The sequence below is a fragment of the Megalobrama amblycephala genome, unplaced genomic scaffold (genome assembly GCF_018812025.1).
Source record: "Megalobrama amblycephala isolate DHTTF-2021 unplaced genomic scaffold, ASM1881202v1 scaffold775, whole genome shotgun sequence".
Lineage (NCBI taxonomy): Eukaryota > Metazoa > Chordata > Actinopteri > Cypriniformes > Xenocyprididae > Megalobrama > Megalobrama amblycephala.
Window position 1 is genome coordinate 188,484 of NW_025953553.1, and position 23,610 is coordinate 212,093.

General features: G+C 43.9%; 1 protein-coding gene across 1 annotated transcript; it reads left to right on the forward strand.

Moving 5' to 3' along the window:
- The first annotated feature begins 10,893 nt into the window (after positions 1–10,893).
- On the forward strand, positions 10,894–14,474 carry LOC125262165. The gene is made up of 2 exons (XM_048180717.1): positions 10,894–13,183; positions 13,238–14,474. Exons 1-2 carry the CDS (start codon positions 12,546–12,548, stop codon positions 14,469–14,471), a joined length of 1,872 nt encoding a protein of 623 aa, XP_048036674.1. The 5' UTR covers positions 10,894–12,545; the 3' UTR covers positions 14,472–14,474.
- The last annotated feature ends 9,136 nt before the right edge of the window (positions 14,475–23,610 follow it).

Below are 23,610 nucleotides of genomic sequence, written 5' to 3' on the forward strand. Positions count from 1 at the left end.
AGATGCGAAATGAAGTCAGAACAGGGCGTGAAAATGCTCCCGAGTCTCCGCCCCTATCACTCCTCCAAACATCAACGTCAGACTCATCCCTAACACGCCCACCTCAATGCCGAAAGATAGAATGAAATTTAAAAAAAGGACATTAATTAATTAAACACAAGATTTTAACAAAAGTATCAAACAAACGCATTATCATTAAGTATATTAAATAGTGTTGTTAAAAGACAAATGACTTATAAAGCAAAAACATTTCTAACAATAAATATTTCTTACTGCTCTGTGAAACACATCCTTTCTCTGCGTCGTCAGATACAGAATGAAGTCAGAACGGTGAGTGAAAACGCTCCCGAGTCTCCGCCCCTAACACACCTCCAAACATCGACGTCAGACACCTCCCTAACACACCCCTTAACACCAGAGCGATAGATTGCGCATGCGTCTTTCTTGTGGAGGGGTGTTTAAAAATGATTCAGTAGTGTGCATAAATGCAAGATACGAGACTTGTGATTTTACGTAAACAGAATACTAAACTGTAACAATGGCTGAAGCATCTCTACCTAAAACTCCTGAGAGAAGCATTGATGATGCAATGAGAGATCTGTCTCTTGCACCAAGGAAACCTTTCAGAGGACCGTGTTTGTCCAAATTCCTACATAACAACGAGGACTGAGTCAGATATGACTTTCATTTATCGGGCAACCGCGTGTGTACGTACGACTTCAACAAGATTAGCCACGAGGTCAAATTGATCAATGTGGATAATGACGAGAGATTTACAACGAACTCAACAGACGACCCCGATCTGCTTTTCACAGAAAAGGATTGGATTCTGTTTTACACACAAGTGTGGCGCGATCTGAAAGAAGGACGCGACGAACCATTGTTCATCGCTGAATGGAAAGGGGTAACCATGGGGACAAGATACAGGCTACTCGGAGATCATATCAACAAATATGCAGATGACTATGTTTATATCCTCTGCAGTGATTTTGGAAAGGGGCTGCCTGAATGCTCATGGCCTATATCAGAGGCCGATCACCTGAAATACTACGACCTTAAATTCATGTTTCAGTGGAAAGATATACATGTGTTGGAGGACATTTTTGCTAAAATAGACCAATTGTTTAAGTGGTGCGACGCGTTTGAAAGGTATAACGGTATCAAAGTAAAACTGTTTCACCCTGAATGGTGCGTACCTACCAGACGTGGCGTTCAGAGTGTAGCTCCGCCTACATTTTACAACCATTAATATAGTCACGGATGGGAGGGTCTACATCATTCATGCATTATGTCTCAAGAGAGCGCACCTGCTACTTCACCTCTTAGCCCCGTGGCTGGACCGTCACCAACATCGGTGAGCGGATGTCATCAGAGACCCGACTTCTGGCTAAGCAAGCTCTGTACCGAACTGGGTTATCATAACCTGTCTTTCCTCGCAAACTACGGAGCTACCGGACACATCTCTGCCCCCACTGCTGAGTCTGCCTTTTCCCTTGATGAATCAGACGGTTGTTTGGGTATTGAAGGAATTAAACTTATTAAAGCGGTGATTGTTGTGCTCCTGGAACATCTGATTGACAAAAAACTTAAGACAGAATGCGACGGATGCGCTGTGGACCATCCATCGCAGACAAGACATTCATGTCTGTATGAACCCTCTGCTTATTATTTTTACGGTGTTTTTAACGAAATAACCAAAACACTGTTCATACCTGAATTAAAAAACATTCTGGCACGTGCGTTGAGAGCGTTCGGTTTAACACCGCATCTACAGAGAATTCAAGGATCTGCTGAGACTGTTTTGTGTGAACTCAGGGATGAAATGTACATACAGGAACAACTGGCCTCTCTGAGACAGAAACTTGTGGATGAGACCTGTGAGCAGATTGTTTATGACGCAGTTGATGCGTGGAAAACTGCCGCACCTGCTTCTACACCTGAGACCGAGTCGCTGTGAGATGGGGAACCTCTGCTGCTGTTCTACATGGTTGATTAAACACTTCTTTAAACAACGTATGAAATGTCAAATATCCAATTTACTGCACAAAGTGATTGATGACACAACATGTAACGATACAGATGATAAACGTTTAACGCAATTAAAGAATCAGATGTGTATAGTGAGAAGATTATCGGACGAATGGAATAATATAACATACATGACTATTGCTTCTGGTAGTGATCCTTGTATTATTATCAAAAATATTCTCGAGATGATGCCTGAAAATGTTGAATCGCTTAAGATAGGTAACATATTATGTATTTGTACTTATGTAACCGATGTATGTTCTGAACTAATGTCAAGAAATGAGCCTGTTGATGTTTGTAAAATTATTAACACATCGGCTGAATACATGGTGGATAAAAATTTTGTAACGTGTATGAAATTTCTGTGTTTTCTGGACGACATGTAATTTTGTGTGAAACGTACTTTTTTTTCCCTACATGCTTTGAAAATAAAAACGCTGTTTGATGTAAACGTATGGTCATTATTTTGTGGAAAGAGGCGGGGCAACATGAGTGAATTCATGAAGAAAATATATTACGACCCAACAAATGCAGGTGCTTTGGGTGGCAAAAGCAGATTAAAGCAAGCGGTAAAACATCAATATGGTGTACGTTTAAAAGACAAAGATGTAGCTGATTGGTTGTCTACTCAGGATACGTATACACTGCATAGAACGGCTCCAATAAAATACAAACGCAACAGAGTCGTGGTGTTCGGGAAAGATCATCAGTTTCAGGCAGATGTAGTAGACATGAGCGCTTATTCAAAGGAGAATGATAACATCAAATTCTTATTGACGTGTATAGATGTATTTAGCAAATATGCATGGACTAGAGTGTTAAAGAACAAAACGGGTCAGGAGGTGTCTAAAGCGTTTGAGTCTATATTAAAAAAAGATAAAAGAATTCCTCTCAAGATTCAAACCGATAAGGGGACAGAATTCTTAAATAGACATTTTAAACAATTAACAAAAAAGTATAACATACATCATTTTACTATAGCCAGCGATTTAAAAGCGAGTGTGGTTGAGCGATTTAATAAAACATTAAAAGGACAAATGTGGAGGTATCTAACGGCTGTCAATTCCAAGCGCTACTGTGACATATTACAGGATCTGACTGATGGATACAATTCTAGCTATCACAAATCTATACGGATGAGACCTTTGGACGTGTGTAAAGAGAATGAGCCAATTGTGTTTAACAACTTATATGGGGATCTGCGTAAAGAAAAACCTGTTTTTAAATTTAAAATAGGGGATGTGGTTAGAGTGTCTAAAGTCAGAAATGTATTTTCTAAAGGTTATGAGCAGAATTATACGGAAGAATATTTCACAATAGCAGCGTGTATACCTCGACAATCTCCCGTATACAAAATACAAGATTACGATGGCGAAATAATCGAAGGAACGTTTTATGAGCAAGAACTACAGAAAATTATTGTACGCGCAGATAAATCATTTAAAATAGAAAAAATTCTAGACAAGAAACGCCGCGGAAAGTCTATGATTGTACTTGTTAAATGGTGGGGGTGGCCTTCGAAATTTAACAGCTGGGTGCCTGAAAAACAGGTGGTGGACTTACAGAGACCCTTAAAGACGTAGATGACATGGAATGGAACGTATGTATCATCATGGAAGAGGAGGGGTTTTACATTACGCTACCTTGCAACGCCTCGAGGGTCGTATATCCCGAAAACAGTATCTCTAATTACAGAACGAGACTATCTAGGACAATAAATTTAAAGGGATTATGGGAGGTTGCTCTGGTTCAGTTTGACTACCCTAGTTCGTGGTACGCGTTCTATCAGGAGGACGCAGCCTTCATTATCAACTGTGACCAAAGTTTACTGAAAAGCGAAGAAGAACATTATAATGCTAAAGAAGACATTAATATACACATTGATCATAATGTTAAAACCATACCAGTGTTACGCAATACCTTAAAGGAGGGGTATTACGAGGATGTGCCCTTTTTACTCAGAGAAATAAATGCGTCCCTCCCCCCACGTGTATATCTTGGTTACGATCATATAAAGAATAAGGTATTTCTGAAAGCTCCTCAGAATGTCTCATTGACGTTTTACGGCCAGCTGGCTATTATTCTCGGCCTCAAACCAGGTGTTTCTATAGAGACTGCGAAGAGTCTCCGTGAGAATCGAGAAGACAGAGGCGTGACAGTAGTCTACGCTCCATTTCAAGCTGATATAAGAGCAGGTTTTTACACCTGTTTCGTTTATACAGATATAATAGAGTACCAATCAGTGGGTGATGCTTATGTGCCTTTATTAAGCACGGTACATTTAGACTGCGAGCCTAACAAGAGCGTCAGTGTTCGGTACGATAAGCCGCACTACGTGCACGTAAATAAAAGCAGCATCACAGAAGTTTCCATTGAGGTAAAAGACGATCGAAACCAGGACATTCGGTTCACCTACGGAAAGGTAACGGTTAAACTACACTTTAGACCCGTGAAGCAGCATCAGTTTTAAATGGCGTACCTCGCTCAGTACAAAATGGATCCTGAAAGTTATATAGCATACTATCAGAACCAGGCTGGGAACGGTCTGCCGGGTTATATGGGTAGCGGTGTAATGTACGGATCGGGATTTGCAGGAATTGGTGGCGTTTTTAAAAATCTATTTAGAATGGCTCTGCCATTCTTAAAAAGAGGTTTCAGTATAGCTAAACCTCATCTAAAAGCGGCAGCAAAAAATATAGTCAGTGACGTCGTCACCACAGCTCTGACAAAATCTTATAATACTGATAACAAAGGACAGAACGGTAACGGATTAATGGTTATGACGCGTAAAAGATTCAAGCCCCCAGGGACCAGGATGAGAAGGGGGAGTGGCCAACGTGTTAAGAAGTCCAGACGGCCTGGTAAAAAACGATCATTTGCAAGGCGGACACAAAGGGCTCGTGTGAAACGGGTGAAAAAAACTACTAAACTTAAAAGATCTCTGAACACTATTTTTTTAAAATGTCTTTATTGCATTGTATGTCAGAAGAATGTGTTAAATCGGAGCTGGATCTATTCGCCTTGCCTTTAACACAAACTGCGATTGAAAGACATAACTACGTGGAAATTCTCCCATTATCGGCTATTACGGATACATCACCATTAGAATTTTTTATCGCGGGCATGGGTGAAGATTATCTTGATCTGAATAATACGCTCCTATACACACGCGTAAAGATAACAAATCCTGACGGATCAGATATTCCTGACGGTGCACCTGTCGGACTCGTGAATTATCCAGGAGCATGTATTTTCTCGCAGGTTGATATGTCTTTAGGAGATCGTCTAGTCTCACAGAGCTCCAATACGTATCCCTATAGATGTATCATCGAAGCTCTTATGAATTTTGGTAAAGATACTCTGGAAAGCACCTTCACAGCAGGCCTCTTTTACAAAGACACAGCCGGATCCATGGACGCCACAGACCCGGGAGGCCAGAACGCCGGCTTGACAAAGAGGGCAGCATTCACTAATGCAAGTAACGTTGTAGAATTATTAGCTCCGATTCATTCAGATATATTTTTTCAGTCTAAGTTACTCATTTCGGGAATCGACGTACGTCTTAAAATGACCCGTGCAAAAGATGAATTTTGTCTGATGGCTGGTAATGACGTCGCTTATAAACTCGATATAGTATCAGCGTCCCTTTTTGTAAAAAAGATCACCGTCTCGCCACCTGTTCGCCTGGGGCACGCTCAGGCCCTTTTATCTGCAACTGCGAAATACGCGATTGAGAGGGTGTCCGTTAAGAATCTGTCTATACCGGCAGGTGCGCGCGTCTCTAATCATGAGAATCTATTCCTAGGTACATTACCAAAATCTATCATTCTGGCCATGACGGACAACGCTGCTTTTTCAGGGGCATACGACAGAAATCCTTTTGCTTTTAAAAATTTTAATCTGGAATTCCTGGCGCTTTGTAAGGACGGGGTACAGATTCCATCGCGTCCCTTTCAACCGCAATTCGACAACGGATCAGCAGTAAGAGAATTTTATCAGCTGGCTTTAGCTACAGGGAAGCATCTTAAAAATCAGTCCCTGGCTATAGACAGAGAGGATTTTCTTCATGGGTACACGCTTTACGCATTTAACTTGACTCCTGATGAAGAATGCGGTCATCACGTCTCCCTAATCAGAACGGCAACATCCGTCTGGAAGCGCGCTTCAGAGAGCCCCTCAGACATACCATAACTATTATAGCTTATGCTATTTATGATTCTGTTATTGAAATTTCAAACCGGAGACAAGTGCTTGCGGACTACTATTATTGAAAATGAATACGGTGCAGTTGACGAGAATAATAGACAAGATGGTATGCAACACTAATTTCTTAGGAGTTCTACCGTGCGATCATATCCCCAAAACACAGATAAAGGATTTACCCGTATTTTTTATAGCGAATACAGATCCATCACACAGACCGGGTATGCATTGGATCACTATTTACGTAGGCAGAGTGTCACAGACACGTCAGGCTCCACCTCCCGTCAATACCCACGCACCCAATCACCGGAATTCTAATCATCACCACCTGCATATCATCAGTCACTTAATCACCAGCACTATTTAACCCACACTCACACACACACCAGTTGTCCGGTCTCGTTTGTAGTACAGACTCATGTATGCGAACCTCAAGGACTCAACCTGCTACTTACCTGCTACTTACCTGCCACCAGCGATCCCTATCGCTCCGTTGTCTCCAGTTCCCCTCCTGTGTTCCTCCTTCCATGTGTGTGAGTGTTCCTCGTCAGCCATTCTCCATCTCCTCGACTTCTACCTCCATCTGCAATCACAAGGACAGTATCAAACCTCTATCATCTCATTTGAATTCTCCATCTTCCATTTACTCACCTGCTCATTGCTGTTTCTCAAATAAACCACCATACTTGCTTTTACCTCTGCCTCCGTGCCGTCTGTATCATAACACAGAGAAGGTGTAAGCTATTTTTTCGATAGCTTCGGAAATAGACCAGACTCTATTCGTTTCCCTCCAGCCTTCCAAGATTTCCTTAAAAACAATTCCTCCCGTATCCTGCATTCTAACAAGCAAGTGCAGAATGACTTTGCAGACACCTGCGGACAACATTGTGTGTTTTTTCTGTATCATATATTAAAAGGATATGATTATGATGATATTATGAATATGTATTATGATGATTTATTTAAAAATGACAAAATGGTTTCTCTCTTTGTGAAAAAATTGAAGCCGGTCATCTGTAGTGATAAGACCTTTAAATGTATACAGTGTGTGCAGTCCGGGCATATGTTTCAATCTTATTAATTGATGTTTGTGTAAATGAATAATGGTAAAAAATGTATCATAATGTGTATGTGTGATGAATAAATGAAATCATAAAACAAATCTTTTCTCACGTTCCTTTATTATCGTAAATCACATACATTTAAATAAACATCCATATACATCTAAATAAACACTCACATACATTTAAATAATCATTCACATACATTTAAATAAGCATACATATACATTTAAATTAACATTTATAACGACTAAAAACTCATCCATTGACTTGCACCCAGCGTCGGTGAATTAAACACATTATCGCCTGAAATGTTCGACGGTTGGTTATACGGCCACTTTTGCGTCCGACGTTTCTTCAGCGATGTTTTTGGTGTGGCACCCGGGTCTCTTGTAGGTGTTCCTCTTTTAATAGATTCGATTGTTCGTCTAACGTGATGATTGCTTATTGTCGAGAAAGGGATTTTTAAATTTGCAAATGCCTCCAGAAATTCGTGCCACCCCTCTGGTCTGTGATCATCACGAATATGGTGAGGCTGTGTTATATGCTTCAGTAGATCTAACATATGTGATCCTTCAATCGTTTTTCCTTTAAAAACAAATTCTCCTAGAGTCTGTCCATGAAGACAACTGCTTGGCTTTGGACATTTTATCCATGATGTATTTGATATTTTTTAGACTCCTCTGCGGTACATTGCTTAACACCTCATTTATGACCTCGTCCCCAGCTACGTCATCATCATTACGGGTGGCAGCCGTCTCAGTATGCATTGTCTCATCAGAGGGCTCGTGCTGAGGTAATTTAAGGGTTAAAATATTGCTTTCCATGTCACTGTAGGGACTCGTTCGACAGACGTTACCAAATGGCTTCATCAGCCAGAGGCATGATTGAACAAAGCTTCATTTGGTCCAAAAGATCCATTTCCTGAAGTGATGACGTGACTTCTTTTAACAAAGGACTCTGTCTAAAGGACTTCTTAGCTCATCAGCAATAAACTAATCAGAACCCATCACGTGGATCTGATCACATTAAATCTATTGATTCTCTCACAAAACCCTCTTGTATTATCGGACGGAACAGGAAAAGACCCATCAACGGATTTAAAGACGAATCTGTCCTATCAATACCTCCCTTGTGTTGACCGTCCATCGTGACCCGGTCACTCGTGACTCCGGTCAAAGTTTAAACTATGCTTAAGGACTCAATCTTGAATCTCAAAAGGGACAATTGTCGATTACTTAAAGTATTAACTATATACAGAATAATACATGCCATGATGTAATTACTAACATGTCTATTCAATGTATTCAATATGTGGGTTTTCTTCAAATGCATTATTGTAATCATTGTTTTAATTAGGTCAGTCTAGTAATATGTGTGTAAGAAGTGTGCCATGTTTGAGTTCTAAATGCAGAATTTATAATTCTCTGTAATTCTGTGTGAATTAAACATTGAAATTCAGTATCAGGAAAATATTAAGAAACTTTATATTGTTGTTAATAAAACAGGAGAATGTTCTGCAGATATCACACGATGTGATCAATAGACAATAGACGAGGCGTGTCTAATCTCCGTAGCAACGTCTCATTGGAGGATCGCTCCCTTAAAACTATGCTGTCCGAACAAGCTAATGTCAGAAGCTGGAAGCCAGAAGTCGGTCAGAAATCGCTCGAAATCGGTCAGAAGCCGGTAGCCGAAACACCGCTACTTTGACCACGGCGGAAAAGTCGCATGGGTCATTGATAACTGATTGACCGGGGCTGATTTTCCATCGAACACCCGACTTCAACCACGAGCTGCGCCGCTGATCATTCGACAGCCGTCACATCCAGACTCCAAAACACTTCGTGAAATATCTGACCAAAGTCTCCCAAGAAGAGAGCCGCTCAAGCCAGACGCTCAGCCAGCAGCATCCTTCAAAGCTTCCGCGCAACCCACAGGGCTTTCCCGAGAAGACGTCACCTGAAAGACAGCCAATCCAGAACGGGATTCCGCTGTACACGAGTCACGGAACAACCCGATTACCTCAGCTGTCACAGCAAACGCAGGTACAAGCAAACTTCTCTCTCTCTTGCTGGAAACTGGTGAAACTCCTTTAAACCTAAAGAATCAAGCCAAAGCTCTGCTTTTGTGATTTTCCTCAGGTTATGAGTTAAGTTAGCACTGAACTTGGGACTTTTCATAACTCATCAACTCCGCAAATGTATGTGTGCATGTATGTATGTGTGTGTGTGTGTGTGTGTTTAGCCTTAGTTTCCTGTAATCATTAGAAGTAGTCAATAAATCTTGTTTTGATTTTCACATATACGAGTTTCTTGTGCTGTGTATCAAATTACTGTCTTAAACTCAAAGATCAAGTTACCTCTTGCTTATAATATAATAATTACAATAATAACAATAATCATAATAAAATATTGTTACTGTTGGCCGCAGAATAATATTTTATCCAGAATTGGTAAAATACTCTAACCTCAATTTTCGCTGGACGAATAATTGATGAAGTGTTAAATATTAATCCTGAATCATTTACAGTGAATCATTTACAGTTGATTCAATTCTTATTCCCTGTAACAATTAAATTGAGCTAATAAATAGGCTAAGTCCTTACATAATGGTGGAGAATGCGGGCAGTTTAATCTAATTTGTACACAAAACAAGTAACTTGTGTGATTGTATCTTTTCTTGATCCGGAAGACAGATTAGAAACAGAAACGAGGCTTTTTGATTGTCATAACAATGATTGCACATAAGGCGCTGTGGATGAATGAAATCTGAACTCGAGTTGTTTGTCTGTACGTTTTGTTGTTGTTGTTGTTAAAACTGCAGTAAATGAATCTAAGATTGTCTGCCAAGACAAAAGGAAAGTCGCCTGAGAGCGCACCAGGACAGAGTGAGCGTGTTCCTTGCTTTGTTCTTTAAGGCCTTAGCTATAGTGGATAATATTGCGTGTTCCAATGTTATTTCAACTAAGCTAAAATCCCTGCATGGTCACATTAGAGAGTAGCTACCTAATGTGCCGCCTATATCCGCTCAAAATTCTTGATCAAGTAATTTGTTGCAGTAAATCCTGCATGTTGTTGCGTGTCCAGAAACTGACACGAATAATTCAGATCGCCGAGATCTCAGTAATGTTACTATTATTAATTGCAGAAAAATCTGTGGATTAATGTGCCTCACTCTAACGTGTGGGGGTTGTTCAGCACTGAAGCTGAATGGGTCAATGTGAACTGCGCTGTCAGTTCAATGATTAATGTGATTTTGCACACAGATAACGAACATGCAAAGAGTATAGAACAAGGGTATTCTTTGTGGTGCGTCACGGTCACCACGACAGTGACAGCTGTAACCCGGAAGCCCTAAGAAACCTTTCCCGGGTAACCTTTAAGTGCGCATGCGCAGTCTGCCAGCGCCATATTCAACTGTGTGTAAACAAAGCTTAGCACAAGCTGAGCTAGCTAAATCTAGCACGGTTGCATTACAGTCTATGTAAAGCTAGTAGCATTGCTAAAGGGCTAGTGGCTAGCATAGCATTTTGTGGTCTGAATGCAATGTTGCAATGTTGGAATGACTTCTTTCTTACTGAACTGTAATTCACTCTAGTGCTTTCACCTCCCTCTCTGTCTAATTTACACATCTTACCTTTTCTCATCTCCTCCCATTTGAGAGAACGTGACAAATGTTAAATTTAATAAACCTGGTTTTTAATATCATTTGTTTGAGAGTTCTCTCTCCTAAATTTACTCTTGTCAGTTAAACACTGTTTTGTTTTAGTAGCAATCGTCCTAATTACTTTTAATGACATTTTATGTTATTTGTAATTGCTCTTATTGACTTTAATGACATCTGGGAATATGAATTTTTGATTGGAAACTTTAATTCGATTTCAATTTTAATTGGAAATCAAGTTCATAATCAATTTCAGTTTAGCTTTCATATGGTATGGATATTTGTGGATTAATTTAATGGTAGTTGCTTACAAACATCTGGCAATTTTAATCATTAACTAATCATTATTGCTTTGAAATTTTAATTTCACTAGTCATTAATTAGGATTTGGGCTTCCCCAATTCAGGTGATACTTGATTGATTAATTTGATTATAATTGCTCTCAATGTTTAATGCTGAACCCATTACAATTTTAATTCACAACTTCCAAATCTGAATTCAAAATTTCATTTAAAATAAAGTTTAGTCTCAGACTTTCACTCCCTCAGTCTTTGATTTAATTCATTTATTTAAAGGAAAATTTTGGGGTCTCCCTCAATACTTGGGTCAGTTAACTTGTCCTGCTAGAGCAGCAAGCTAATCCCCTAGGTGTAGCGACTCCCTAGCGCCACCACTCTGTCAACCCTGTAATTTTTCCAAATTTTGGGAGCAAAACTTCACTCTCTTTCTTCTTCTCTCTTTCTCTCTCTCTCTCTCTCTCTCTCTCTCTCTCTCTCTCTCAGTTGTCCTCTTCTGGTTTGACTACTGCTGCTGGTTTTGGATTTGTACCTGTGAAAGTCATAAAAGCAGAGTGTTTGAGAAATATTTAACAAATATTTGGGAAACGGAACACTTCTTTTAAAATAGTATGACACTCACTTTACCTTCCCTCCTCATCCTGTTATCCTACCCAGCCTAGGCTCGAGCAGGTCAACAAGGAGACTGTTAGGCGTCCATAAACCCAGAGCACGCGTCTAGAAACGCTTTAAGTGGTGCATGGTTGTCAATCCTATAGCTGAGAAACCAATACTGTCATTGTTATTGTTTTTCTTTCGCCCCGAAGGGAATTTTAATAACAATCACAGTCCTGGTACTTTGAAATCCTTTTCAAAACCCCTGTCTAGAACCATCCTTCTAAAATTAAATTTTACAAAACTCATTCTGCAAACAGTGTTAAAGACAAAACTTCATTTTATAGGGAAACTGGAAGCACCCCATTATTATTCTGCTTTTTGCTAAATGCTATTCTGTTTGTTTCGTGCTCTTCTTTTCTTCTGCTGTTCTCTAGCTGTGCTATCTGTGTGTGCTTACTGATTCTTTTCGCAGAGACTCCGAGTTAGAAGCACATCCACGAGAGGACCACAGTTGAGAACCAGTCTTACCTGCACATTTACACACTCATTACTCATTCCCATTAACTCACAGTTGACATTGCACACTTACACCTTTGATTTGCCCTGCTTTGTTTTGTTTTGCTTTGTTTTGTTTTGTTCTTTTCTTCAAGGTCTGTGTCAGTTTCGGGTTTAGATCTCCCTCGCGGTGCCAAACATGTCTCGCACAACAGACCCTGCTGGACACTGGAAGGATCTGGAGACCTGGCTAAGTGTTGTAACAGACAGCCTCCTACCTAAGGCCGCTGAAACACTAAAGCATCAGACACAGGACCAGCTGGATGACAACATAACAAGCCTCATGAAACAAGACCCAAGTCAGAGCTACAGTCACAAAGAACTAGCCAAGATCACCGGCTCCTTAAGCCACACACTCATCGCCACCCTCAAACTGAGCGACAGGCAAGCCGCCCATCGCCAGCAGGAGCTGACACATGCACAACGGCGCATCGAACAGCTGGAGCTGGAGGCTCAGGAACGACGAGAAGGGCCTGATGAAGTGGAACAAGGCGCAAAAGAGGAGATCAACAGGCTAAAAGAGACCCTAGCAGCTACTACGCAAGAAATGGAACGAGGCAGAGCAGACTACGCTGACCTCTCCGACAAGCTACAATACGCAGAACAGCTACTGGAAAAAGCAAAGGCTGACTTCAGAGACAAGAACAGCCGAATTAAAGCTCTCGAAACTCACCTGAATGAGTCAAGAAATGAGGTCAGCCGCCTAAAACAACAGCTTGACTACATCAAAGAAGAGTCTGACAGTATTAAAGAGGAACTCAAGCATGCATATGAATTGCGCTGTGAGCCGTCAAGAACACATCGGACACCGACGTCACCTTTGCCAAGCAGGACCGGCTCCCCTGTTCCTGGACTGGCACATGATCAGAAGGGGGCAGTGCCAAAACAGTCACCTGCTCCCTCCGAAGAATCCTACCTCCTCACTAAGCTAAAAGAACGTGCTCCAGCCAGCCACAGATCATCTCATGGCTTGGACCTCAGAGACCTTGACAAGCTTGCTAGAAACATTGGCAAATTCACTCCAAATGTGCCAGGTAGTCCAAATGTTCAGAGTTATCTGCAAGATATTGACTTCCATCTGGAGATGAGACCCAATGTCACTGACAAAGATAGACTTTATTTGCTCAGAGCCACATCCAGCTCTGAAGTGCGCAGCTTCCTGGACCGGCAGCCTGCCCACACAAAGACTGATTACCACCTGCTCCGAGAAGCTCTCATCAAAGAGTTTGCCGACCCTGAGTCAGAACGAGGACTAGTGGCTGCCCTGGAAACAAAACAAGGTCGTCACGAAACTCCTCAAGTCTTCTATAGCCGACTCAGGCTAGCATACTTCGGGTCTCGCAACGAACAGAGCATGGAGGAGGAATTGAACTTCAAAACTCTCTTCCTGAGAAACCTCCATCCTGGGGTGAGCCACCATCTTGGCGTCCTTGCCTGTCCACGCACAATGAGTGCTCAACAGTTAAGAGACTTGGCGCACAAAGCCTACTGCAAACAGAAGATGGCCTTAGAAAAGGGCACCAAAACCACCACAGTTCTTGACTTCAACACACAGAGTCAAGGGCTGGCCCTAGAGGGCACCCAGTGTCAAGACATTGCCAAGCCGACACCCAAAGAGTGGAATGCATCTTCGTCCAACAGAGAGTGGGACTCCCACACTGGTACTCGACCTAAACAGAGAGACAACCGCTGGGATGGACCACGTGGACGACAACGCTCACCTGGACGTCACTGGGAAAATTCATGGAACCGATCAAGACCTCATGAGAGTCATTGGGAGAAAACCTGGAATCACCCAAGCTCATTTGGAAACACCAGAGGAAAAGGCTCATGGGAATCCAAGGGAAAACGACAAACACACCCTGGAGCAACCAGCCCAAGGAATCGACGGAAAAACTCACAAAGATTCCAAGCTGACAGAGCTCAAAATGAATCCATATCAGAACAAAAGACTTCATCTTGTTTTGACTCTCAAGAGCTGATGAAAATAATGATGAAAGAGTTCTTCCAACGAAAGGAGGATGACCGGAAGTGGGAAGAGAAAGCGAAACCAGATTCATCCTGACTAGCGGCCGGACGAGATGGCAGCGACCACCTGACTCAACACACCTCAGAGAACAGCACCTCATCTCTCTCTCAGAGAACCACAAGCACCATAACTTCAAACGGACAAGAAATCCCACCTGAACATCCTGCAAAACAGACAGAAACTGATCCAACACCTGATGGGTCAGATCACAGCAGTGTCCAACAAACACCTGCTGTTGAAATCACTCCAGTTCCTGAAAGTGCTGTCTTGGTCATCTGCCACTCCTCCGAAGAAAACGAAATAAATGCTGGCAGCCTACCTCTCTCATCCCAAACTCCAGTCCCCCAACTCCTAGGTGATCTCATTGAGAAAGGTATCGCAAGAAAGTTTTACCTCTCCATTATCATCGAACAACACATCAAGGTCGAAGCCCTCCTCGACACTGGAGCTGACATCACCCTAATGTCAACAGAACTCCTTGAAGAAGTCCAAAACAGAACAAAAAGGTCTAACGGAACCTTCAAACTTCAAAGGTGTGAGCTGAACCTCCAAGCATATTCCCACACAGGCCTACAACTAAAACATGTGGCCCCAATTCACCTAACGGTGGGACCAATGAACCTTGTTCACCCAGTATACGTCTCACCACTCAACACATATCCTCTCCTCATTGGGAAAGACCTGCTTAACCGCTTTGAACCCTTAATAGACTTCAAACACCTGAAGATATGGACACAAGTCCGTGAGCCTCTGCCCCTCCAGTCAGTAAACCTGAACGAATTGCAGTGTCAAGCCACAGACACCGCCCCCCATCCACTGACTGACGATGCAAGTTCAAAGTCAAGAGCAAGTTCCACTTCAAGCAACAAGAACCAAGACCCATTCCTCTGCTCACTGCAAGTGTCAGACTCAGGTTCCCTCCGAATCATGACTGCCATAAATGTCCAAGACACATCAGTGCCTGATGCAGCATTAGCCCTGTGGGCTGAAAACTCAGCTATCAGCCTGAAGCTCTTCAGAACATTGAAGCAGACAAATCAGAGCATACCACACGTCTTGAAGCATAGCCGCTTCCCTCTCAATCCATGTTCAACAACTATGGCTACCTCCAAGATCGTCTGTGCTGCAGACATACGATGGAATGACAGACTCTTGAGTCACTACTTCCTGGTTGTCCCCAACCTGCCTCATGACATCTACATAGGAGCAGACATCATGGTCCGTCTCAACGCCTGCGTTGACACCGTGAATGACGTCATATGGGCTCCCTTGTCACACCAATTGACATCTTCAGTCAACCTCAAGAATCTTCGATCTGGGCAAATCTGTGTATCTTCTGTGTATGTGTCTGTGTATGTGTTGTTCAACATCTGTACGGCCAAAGACATCAATGTGCCAAAAGCCAGTCACCTGGGATGGCTCATCAACCAGGCGTTCCATGACTTTGAACTGACAGTTCCTGTCATCGGCCACATACCAGTTGAACTAATGTCAGATGAATGCCACAACACCGTAACTTGCACAAAGCCCCATGAGATCATCACCATCACTTCTATTCTGCCGGTGCCTAAAGAAAGTGTCTGCCGATCAGAACTTACAGATGACACTCACCTCGCTGTCTACGCTGTGTCAACACAGACTGCAACAGAGTCACCTGTAGAACTGACTGTCAAGGCCCACAGTCCCTCAAATGACTCAGAGGAACCCTACGCTGGGTTCAATGCACAAGTCCAACAAATCCTGAGCGAGGCGGATGCCCTCCACAGTGAAATGGATCGCCAAGGATCGCAAGATATCATTGACTCCATGCTACAAAAGGGGGTCATCCGACCCTGCAACAGCACCTACTCCGCCCCGATATGGCCAGTCCTAAAGCCAAACGGCAAATGGCGGCCCACCATTGACTATCGCAAATTGAACCAGCAAGTTCCCTTATCGCGATGGCCTATGACTCAATTGGACCAAGAGATTCCCAAAATCAAAGGCTCCACGATCCTATCCACACTGGACGTCGCCTCAGGATTTTGGACAATCCCTGTCCACCCGGATGACCAACACAAGTTGGCGTTCACCTTTGGCAATCGACAATTCACCTTCACAAGGTGCCCCTTCGGCTATGCCAACTCCCCAGCTGAATTCAACATCTTTCTGAACAAAGCTTGCCCCGATGCCAGAGCCAGAGGCAACCTCATTTATGTTGACGATATCCTTATGAAAAGCAACAATGTGGCAGACCACCTCAAAGAAATTGACCATGTCCTGAACCAGCTGACAACAGCAGGAGCGAAAATTGCCCTCCACAAAGGACAATGGTGTAAAACCAAGGTAAATTATGTTGGCTTGCTCGTCGGACGAGGCGGCATTGAGCCGCAGTCCAGCCGTACACAAGCAATACAAAACATAAAGACGCCCACTAACATCTCTGAGCTACGAAGTTTTCTGGGAGTGTGCAACTACTCACGACAGTTCATCGAGAACTATGCTGACATCGCACGACCACTGACTTCCCTCCTGAAGAAGGACAAACCCTTTGTTTGGTCGGAAGCCCAGGACACAGCCATGAGCGAGCTCAAACAACGCCTGTGCTCCGCCCCATGCCTGGCCTACCCCGACCCAGGAAAAGAATTCTATCTGGAAGCTGGATTCTCCAATCATTGCCTCAGTGCAGGTCTGTACCAGCTCCACGACAAAGACAAACGGGTGGTCGCTTATGCCAGCAAAACCTTGCTTCCCCCAGAATGCAAATACTCAGACTGCGAAAAAGCCTTGCTTTGCACTGTATGGGCCATTCAGCGTTTCTCCAACTACATCGGAGCTCAGAAGGTTATCATTGAAACGTGTCACCAACCAGTGACCTTCCTCAACAGCCAACGAATCAGGGATGGCGTGGTAACCAACGCCCGCATAGCTACATGGTTAATGACGCTCCAAGGACGAGACGTCGAGGCAAGATATGCCCAAAACCACAAATCCTCACTGGGAAACGGGCTAGCAGCCTGTCAGAGCTGTTCAACAGACACGCTGAATACCTCAGCAGAAGCCAAAGAACCGGCACCACCGCAACTGACAAACTATAGGTATTTCAAGGAGAATGTGTGTGAAGGCATGCCCACAGCATATGTCGATGGCTGCTCCTACAATCAACAAGGCAACTTGAAAGCGGGAGCAGGCGTGGTCTGGCTCAACAATGACCCTTGCCCACCACAACAGTTCAAGTTAGGCCCTCACTCATCTCAATATGCAGAGATAGCAGCCATCCTCATCACCCTACAACTGGCTGCCTCCCACAACATCAAAGAACTCCTGATATGTACTGACTCGAACTATGCCCGTCTAAGTTTCACATGCCATCTAGCTGGATGGAAACAGAACGGATTCAAGACAGCTAACAACAAGCCTGTCAAACATCAGGAACTTTTCCAAGCATGCGATGCCATTGTCACCACACATGACATGATCATCTACTGGAAAAAGGTCTGTGGTCATTCACGCCAACCAGGGCAAGACAAAGATCTCAATGACCAAACCGATGCCCTTGCCAAAGCTGGTGCATCACATGGAGAGCCTTGGAAATTCCCATCCCTCCCACCCAACCCTTCAGTTGCAGCCATAACCCGCCGCCAGCACGCCGTTGGCGCGCAAACCCCCGCCTCCTCCCATGTTGAACTCTCACCTCAGTTCACTGCGGATGATCTCCTCACCCTCCAAGCGTCGGATCCAACGCTGCAAACCATTATCGCTCACATTTCCGACCCAATAACTCATCCCATTTCCACCTCCGACCTATCCAATTCCTCTGATCTCCGCCACCTTCACTCAATCAAGCACATGCTGCATCTCAAGGACGGCGTTCTCACATATGTCCCTGAGCCCCTAACTGCGCCAAAGCTTGTAGTTCCTCAGAGCCAAAGGGGGATAATGCTGACACACGCCCACGATGCACCATGCGCTGGACACCATGGCGCCAAGGCCACCTATGAAACGCTCAAACAAGTAGCATATTGGCCTGGCATGAAGCAAGATGTGACGGAATACGTAAAAGGATGCCTGGTGTGTTGCCAGTTCCAACCGGCAAACCCAAACCACAGAGCACCACTACAACAGAAAGGAATGACCTTCCCATGGTCGGACCTCCAAATAGATTGGGTAGGACCCCTGCCACGGTCAACACGGGGTAACAAATACTTCCTCACCGTGGTTTGCGAATTCACAAAGTGGGTAGAGTGTCTCCCAGCTCCCAACGATACAGCAGAAACAACAGCCTGCCTGTTAATGAACCACATCTTCTCAAGATTTGGACTGCCTCTAAGAGTCAACTCTGACCGAGGAACCCACTTCACCGCTGAGGTTATGCAGGATGTATGGAAACTCCTGGGCATACAGGCCAAGCTTCACATAAGCCATCATCCAATTTCCTCAGGGCAGGTCGAACGGGCCAACAAGACAGTGGCAAGCATGTTGAAGAAGTATGTGTCCGCCAACCAAAAGGATTGGGATATCAAGCTCCCTCTGGTACTGATGGCCATCAGGGCCACCCCTCACAGGTCTACCGGAGTAGCCCCATTCGAAATGATGACAGGGCGACAAATGACACTACCGCTACACCTGCTGTACCAACCTGGTGACATGAACCTTGTCACCGCCTACACCACTCACCAGTATCTGGAAGAGTTGCATCAGCACCTAAGAGCGACTTTCGCCTTCGCACAACAAAACCTCCAGAGAAGCGCGGAAGGTCGTAAAGCCTACTACGACAAAAAGGCCTCTTACCAAGAACTCAATGTCGGAGACAAAGTGTGGTACTACAGCTTTGCCCAGCCGAGGCAGAAAGCTCCCCATCGCCTGTCAAAGAAATTCCTACCTCACTGGACAGGACCACATGAGATTGTGGACAAGCTCTCACCTGTCGCCTACCGAATCAAAATCAGACAAGGCCGCAACGAGCCTGTCCTTCGATGGGTCCATCGGAACCAGATAAAGAGGCACCAAGGTTCCAACCGACAGGAAAAGGGGGAGGTTCAAACCCACTGACACAGACCGACAATCCCATACTCTACACCACACTAATGACTTGTCATTTTAGGGAAAGTTTTTGCTTTTATTTTTCTGGTTTTGTTTTACACAACACTTACACACGCTCCTCCACAGCACTGCTAGTGACAACCTCTAGTAGAAAGGAGTTGCCACACATGTGACACTCACTTTGCTCTCGTAAACTCAGTGTCCTTGTGTCTCTTTGTGTTTTCTTGTCTCTCTCCTTATGCATTCCCTTCTCCTCTTTCACTATCATTGCCCTCTTCCCCTCATCAGGAAAATCCCGTAACTGATTCAGATCCCAAAATAGGATTGACTACTCTTCACCAAAAGCGTTAGAGTTTGTCGTAAAACCCGTTGCCAACTAATGAAGGTGAGCCTACCAAATCATGATCTTCGGTGCTAATTGTTCCTCTTCTCTGCTCTATTACCAGGGAGATGCTCAAATTCGCTGCCTTGTGTCTCTGCATACTTGGGGTCATGCCCCAGCCAGAAGTTGCGTCACCTGGACCAGCGTCAGGGATAGTACTCCGTGAACAACTGGGGTTATTGATAACGAATTGCAAAACCTACACTCAAAGGGTTTATGTCAGACTCAACCCCCGTGATGTTGTCAGAGCTCACTACACCCCCACAGCCGCTCAAACCACCTGGGCCGGAAGCCGTTGGACTAGGGAGATCCTTGGCCATGCCCAGGCAGATGTGAACCACATGCTGCAACAACTGCAGAAAATGACTGTAACCCAGGCTGAATTAAGCGGATACAACCGGCGTCCCAAACGATTTTTGGGCGCCCTACTTGGGGCTGCGGTGGCTGTAGGAACTCTGTTTAACATAGGCGTGAGCACCGCTAATGCTGTAAATTTGGCCACCGTTAGACGGCATGTGGGCGAAATACAGGCCGAAATGCCTGTAATACGACAACAGCTCTCAGTGCAGAGCCAGGCCCTGCAAACCTTCGGGAAATCCTTGAACGGGACTATCACAATCTTAAACACCCATAGCACCCTTCTCAATCAAACGATAAAATCCATCAACACCCTATTTTCGGTCGTGCAAAGCGATTTAGCCCAAATACAACTCCTAACTACACTCATGACCGATATGCTAAGGGAAATAAGTTCCTCAATCGATAACTTAGCCATGGGGAGGATCCCCTACTATTTGATACCCCTTAGCCTGGTCCAAAACATTCTAGCCTTGGCCACTCCGGGCCCTGTTAACCCTGTGCAAACCCATCTCGCTTTTTCCCTGGGTAGCGCTATTCCCCTATATGTAAGCCCAGAAACCGGCGACTTGGCCTTCCTCCTCAGTTTGCCCATTATCGACTCAAACAATATTTACCGGCTCAAAGACGTTGTTAACGTCGGATTTTGGCAAGGGAACACCTATGTCAAAATACACACCCCTGAGGTCGTGGCGTACCATGATAACAACGAACAGTTGTATCTAGCCCCAAACCTAAAAATGTGTACGCTCACTAAAGACATTCATTACCTTTGCCCAAGTAAACCATTCGTCCGCGACAATACCGAGGGCATCTGCGGCCTAGAATCAATTAGACCCGACACTAGCTGCCCCGCTGAAGCTACACCATGGTCTCAAGTCGAGGCAACGCAAGCCGAAATCATAGGAAACCGATGGTTAGTCAACACCCCTGCACGTACCGCTACCCTTACCTATGATCAACACGATACTGCCACGCGCATCATTCTGCCTAACCAAACCCTCTGGATCAGTGTCCCTAAGGGCTCGATCCTCCACATAGACGATCTTGCATTGTATCACCTTGGCGACGATGAGTACCAGGCGGAACTTGAAATCTCACCGTTCTTCAAACAGCATTCCTTCGTCCTCGATCCGGAATTGGAAGAAAGGATCAGGGAGGAAGGAACACAACTTATTGATCTGACTCCTGTTGATACAGCCTTAGAAGCTATAGCTCGCCTTCCGCCCGCTGGCGTGTCATTCATTCGGTCTTGGTCTGCTGCTGACACAGCACTTTGCATCTCTACTGTTGTAGGATATATTGTGACCTTGACACTGGCCTTCATCCTGCACAAGCGAATGAATGCCGTGCAAGAGTCTTTTGATAGATGCACGTCGGGCGTTCCGCGCATTTTCCGACGTGATAGAACTGACCAAGAACCTGAACCCGAGAACTCAACCAACCTGATTGAAATTACGCCTCTACCTCCTCGTCGAACCACTGACAATTAGATTAGTCGAAACCACCCAATCACAACTGATCTTAAACAGTACGCCCCTATGTTAGTTGAAGTGTTCCTAACCCGTTTACTCCAAGATACCCAAGTCCTTCACCAGGATTCAGCCAAGTGAGGGAAGCGTTGTTTGTGTTTTGTGTTTGTCTGTTCTCTCTCTCTGCCTCTTGTTCCAGTGCCTGCCGACGTTCGCACCAGGAACCTCGCCAAGCAAAAGGGGGACTCTGTAGGGACTCGTTCGACAGACGTTACCAAATGGCTTCATCAGCCAGAGGCATGATTGAACAAAGCTTCATTTGGTCCAAAAGATCCATTTCCTGAAGTGATGACGTGACTTCTTTTAACAAAGGACTCTGTCTAAAGGACTTCTTAGCTCATCAGCAATAAACTAATCAGAACCCATCACGTGGATCTGATCACATTAAATCTATTGATTCTCTCACAAAACCCTCTTGTATTATCGGACGGAATAGGAAAAGACCCATCAACGGATTTAAAAACGAATCTGTCCTATCAATACCTCCCTTGTGTTGACCGTCCATCATGACCCGGTCACTCGTGACTCCGGTCAAAGTTTAAACTATGCTTAAGGACTCAATCTTGAATCTCAAAAGGGACAATTGTCGATTACTTAAAGTATTAACTATATACAGAATAATACATGCCATGATGTAATTACTAACATGTCTATTCAATGTATTCAATATGTGGGTTTTCTTCAAATGCATTATTGTAATCATTGTTTTAATTAGGTCAGTCTAGTAATATGTGTGTAAGAAATGTGCCATGTTTGAGTTCTAAATGCAGAATTTATAATTCTCTGTAATTCTGTGTGAATTAAACATTGAAATTCAGTATCAGGAAAATATTAAGAAACTTTCTATTGTTGTTAATAAAACAGGAGAATGTTCTGCAGATATCACGCGATGTGATCAATAGACAATAGACGAGGCGTGTCTAATCTCCGTAGCAACGTCTCATTGGAGGATCGCTCCCTTAAAACTATGCTGTCCGAACAAGCTAATGTCAGAAGCTGGAAGCCAGAAGTCGGTCAGAAATCGCTCGAAATCGGTCAGAAGCCGGTAGCCGAAACACCGCTACTTTGACCACGGCGGAAAAGTCGCATGGGTCATTGATAACTGATTGACCGGGGCTGATTTTCCATCGAACACCCGACTTCAACCACGAGCTGCGCCGCTGATCATTCGACAGCCGTCACATCCAGACTCCAAAACACTTCGTGAAATATCTGACCAAAGTCTCCCAAGAAGAGAGCCGCTCAAGCCAGACGCTCAGCCAGCAGCATCCTTCAAAGCTTCCGCGCAACCCACAGGGCTTTCCCGAGAAGACGTCACCTGAAAGACAGCCAATCCAGAACGGGATTCCGCTGTACACGAGTCACGGAACAACCCGATTACCTCAGCTGTCACAGCAAACGCAGGTACAAGCAAACTTCTCTCTCTCTTGCTGGAAACTGGTGAAACTCCTTTAAACCTAAAGAATCAAGCCAAAGCTCTGCTTTTGTGATTTTCCTCAGGTTATGAGTAAAGTTAGCACTGAACTTGGGACTTTTCATAACTCATCAACTCCGCGAATGTATGTGTGCATGTATGTATGTGTGTGTGTGTGTGTGTTTAGCCTTAGTTTCCTGTAATCATTAGAAGTAGTCAATAAATCTTGTTTTGATTTTCACATATACGAGTTTCTTGTGCTGTGTATCAAATTACTGTCTTAAACTCAAAGATCAAGTTACCTCTTGCTTATAATATAATAATTACAATAATAACAATAATCATAATAAAATATTGTTACTGTTGGCCGCAGAATAATATTTTATCCAGAATTGGTAAAATACTCTAACCTCAATTTTCGCTGGACGAATAATTGATGAAGTGTTAAATATTAATCCTGAATCATTT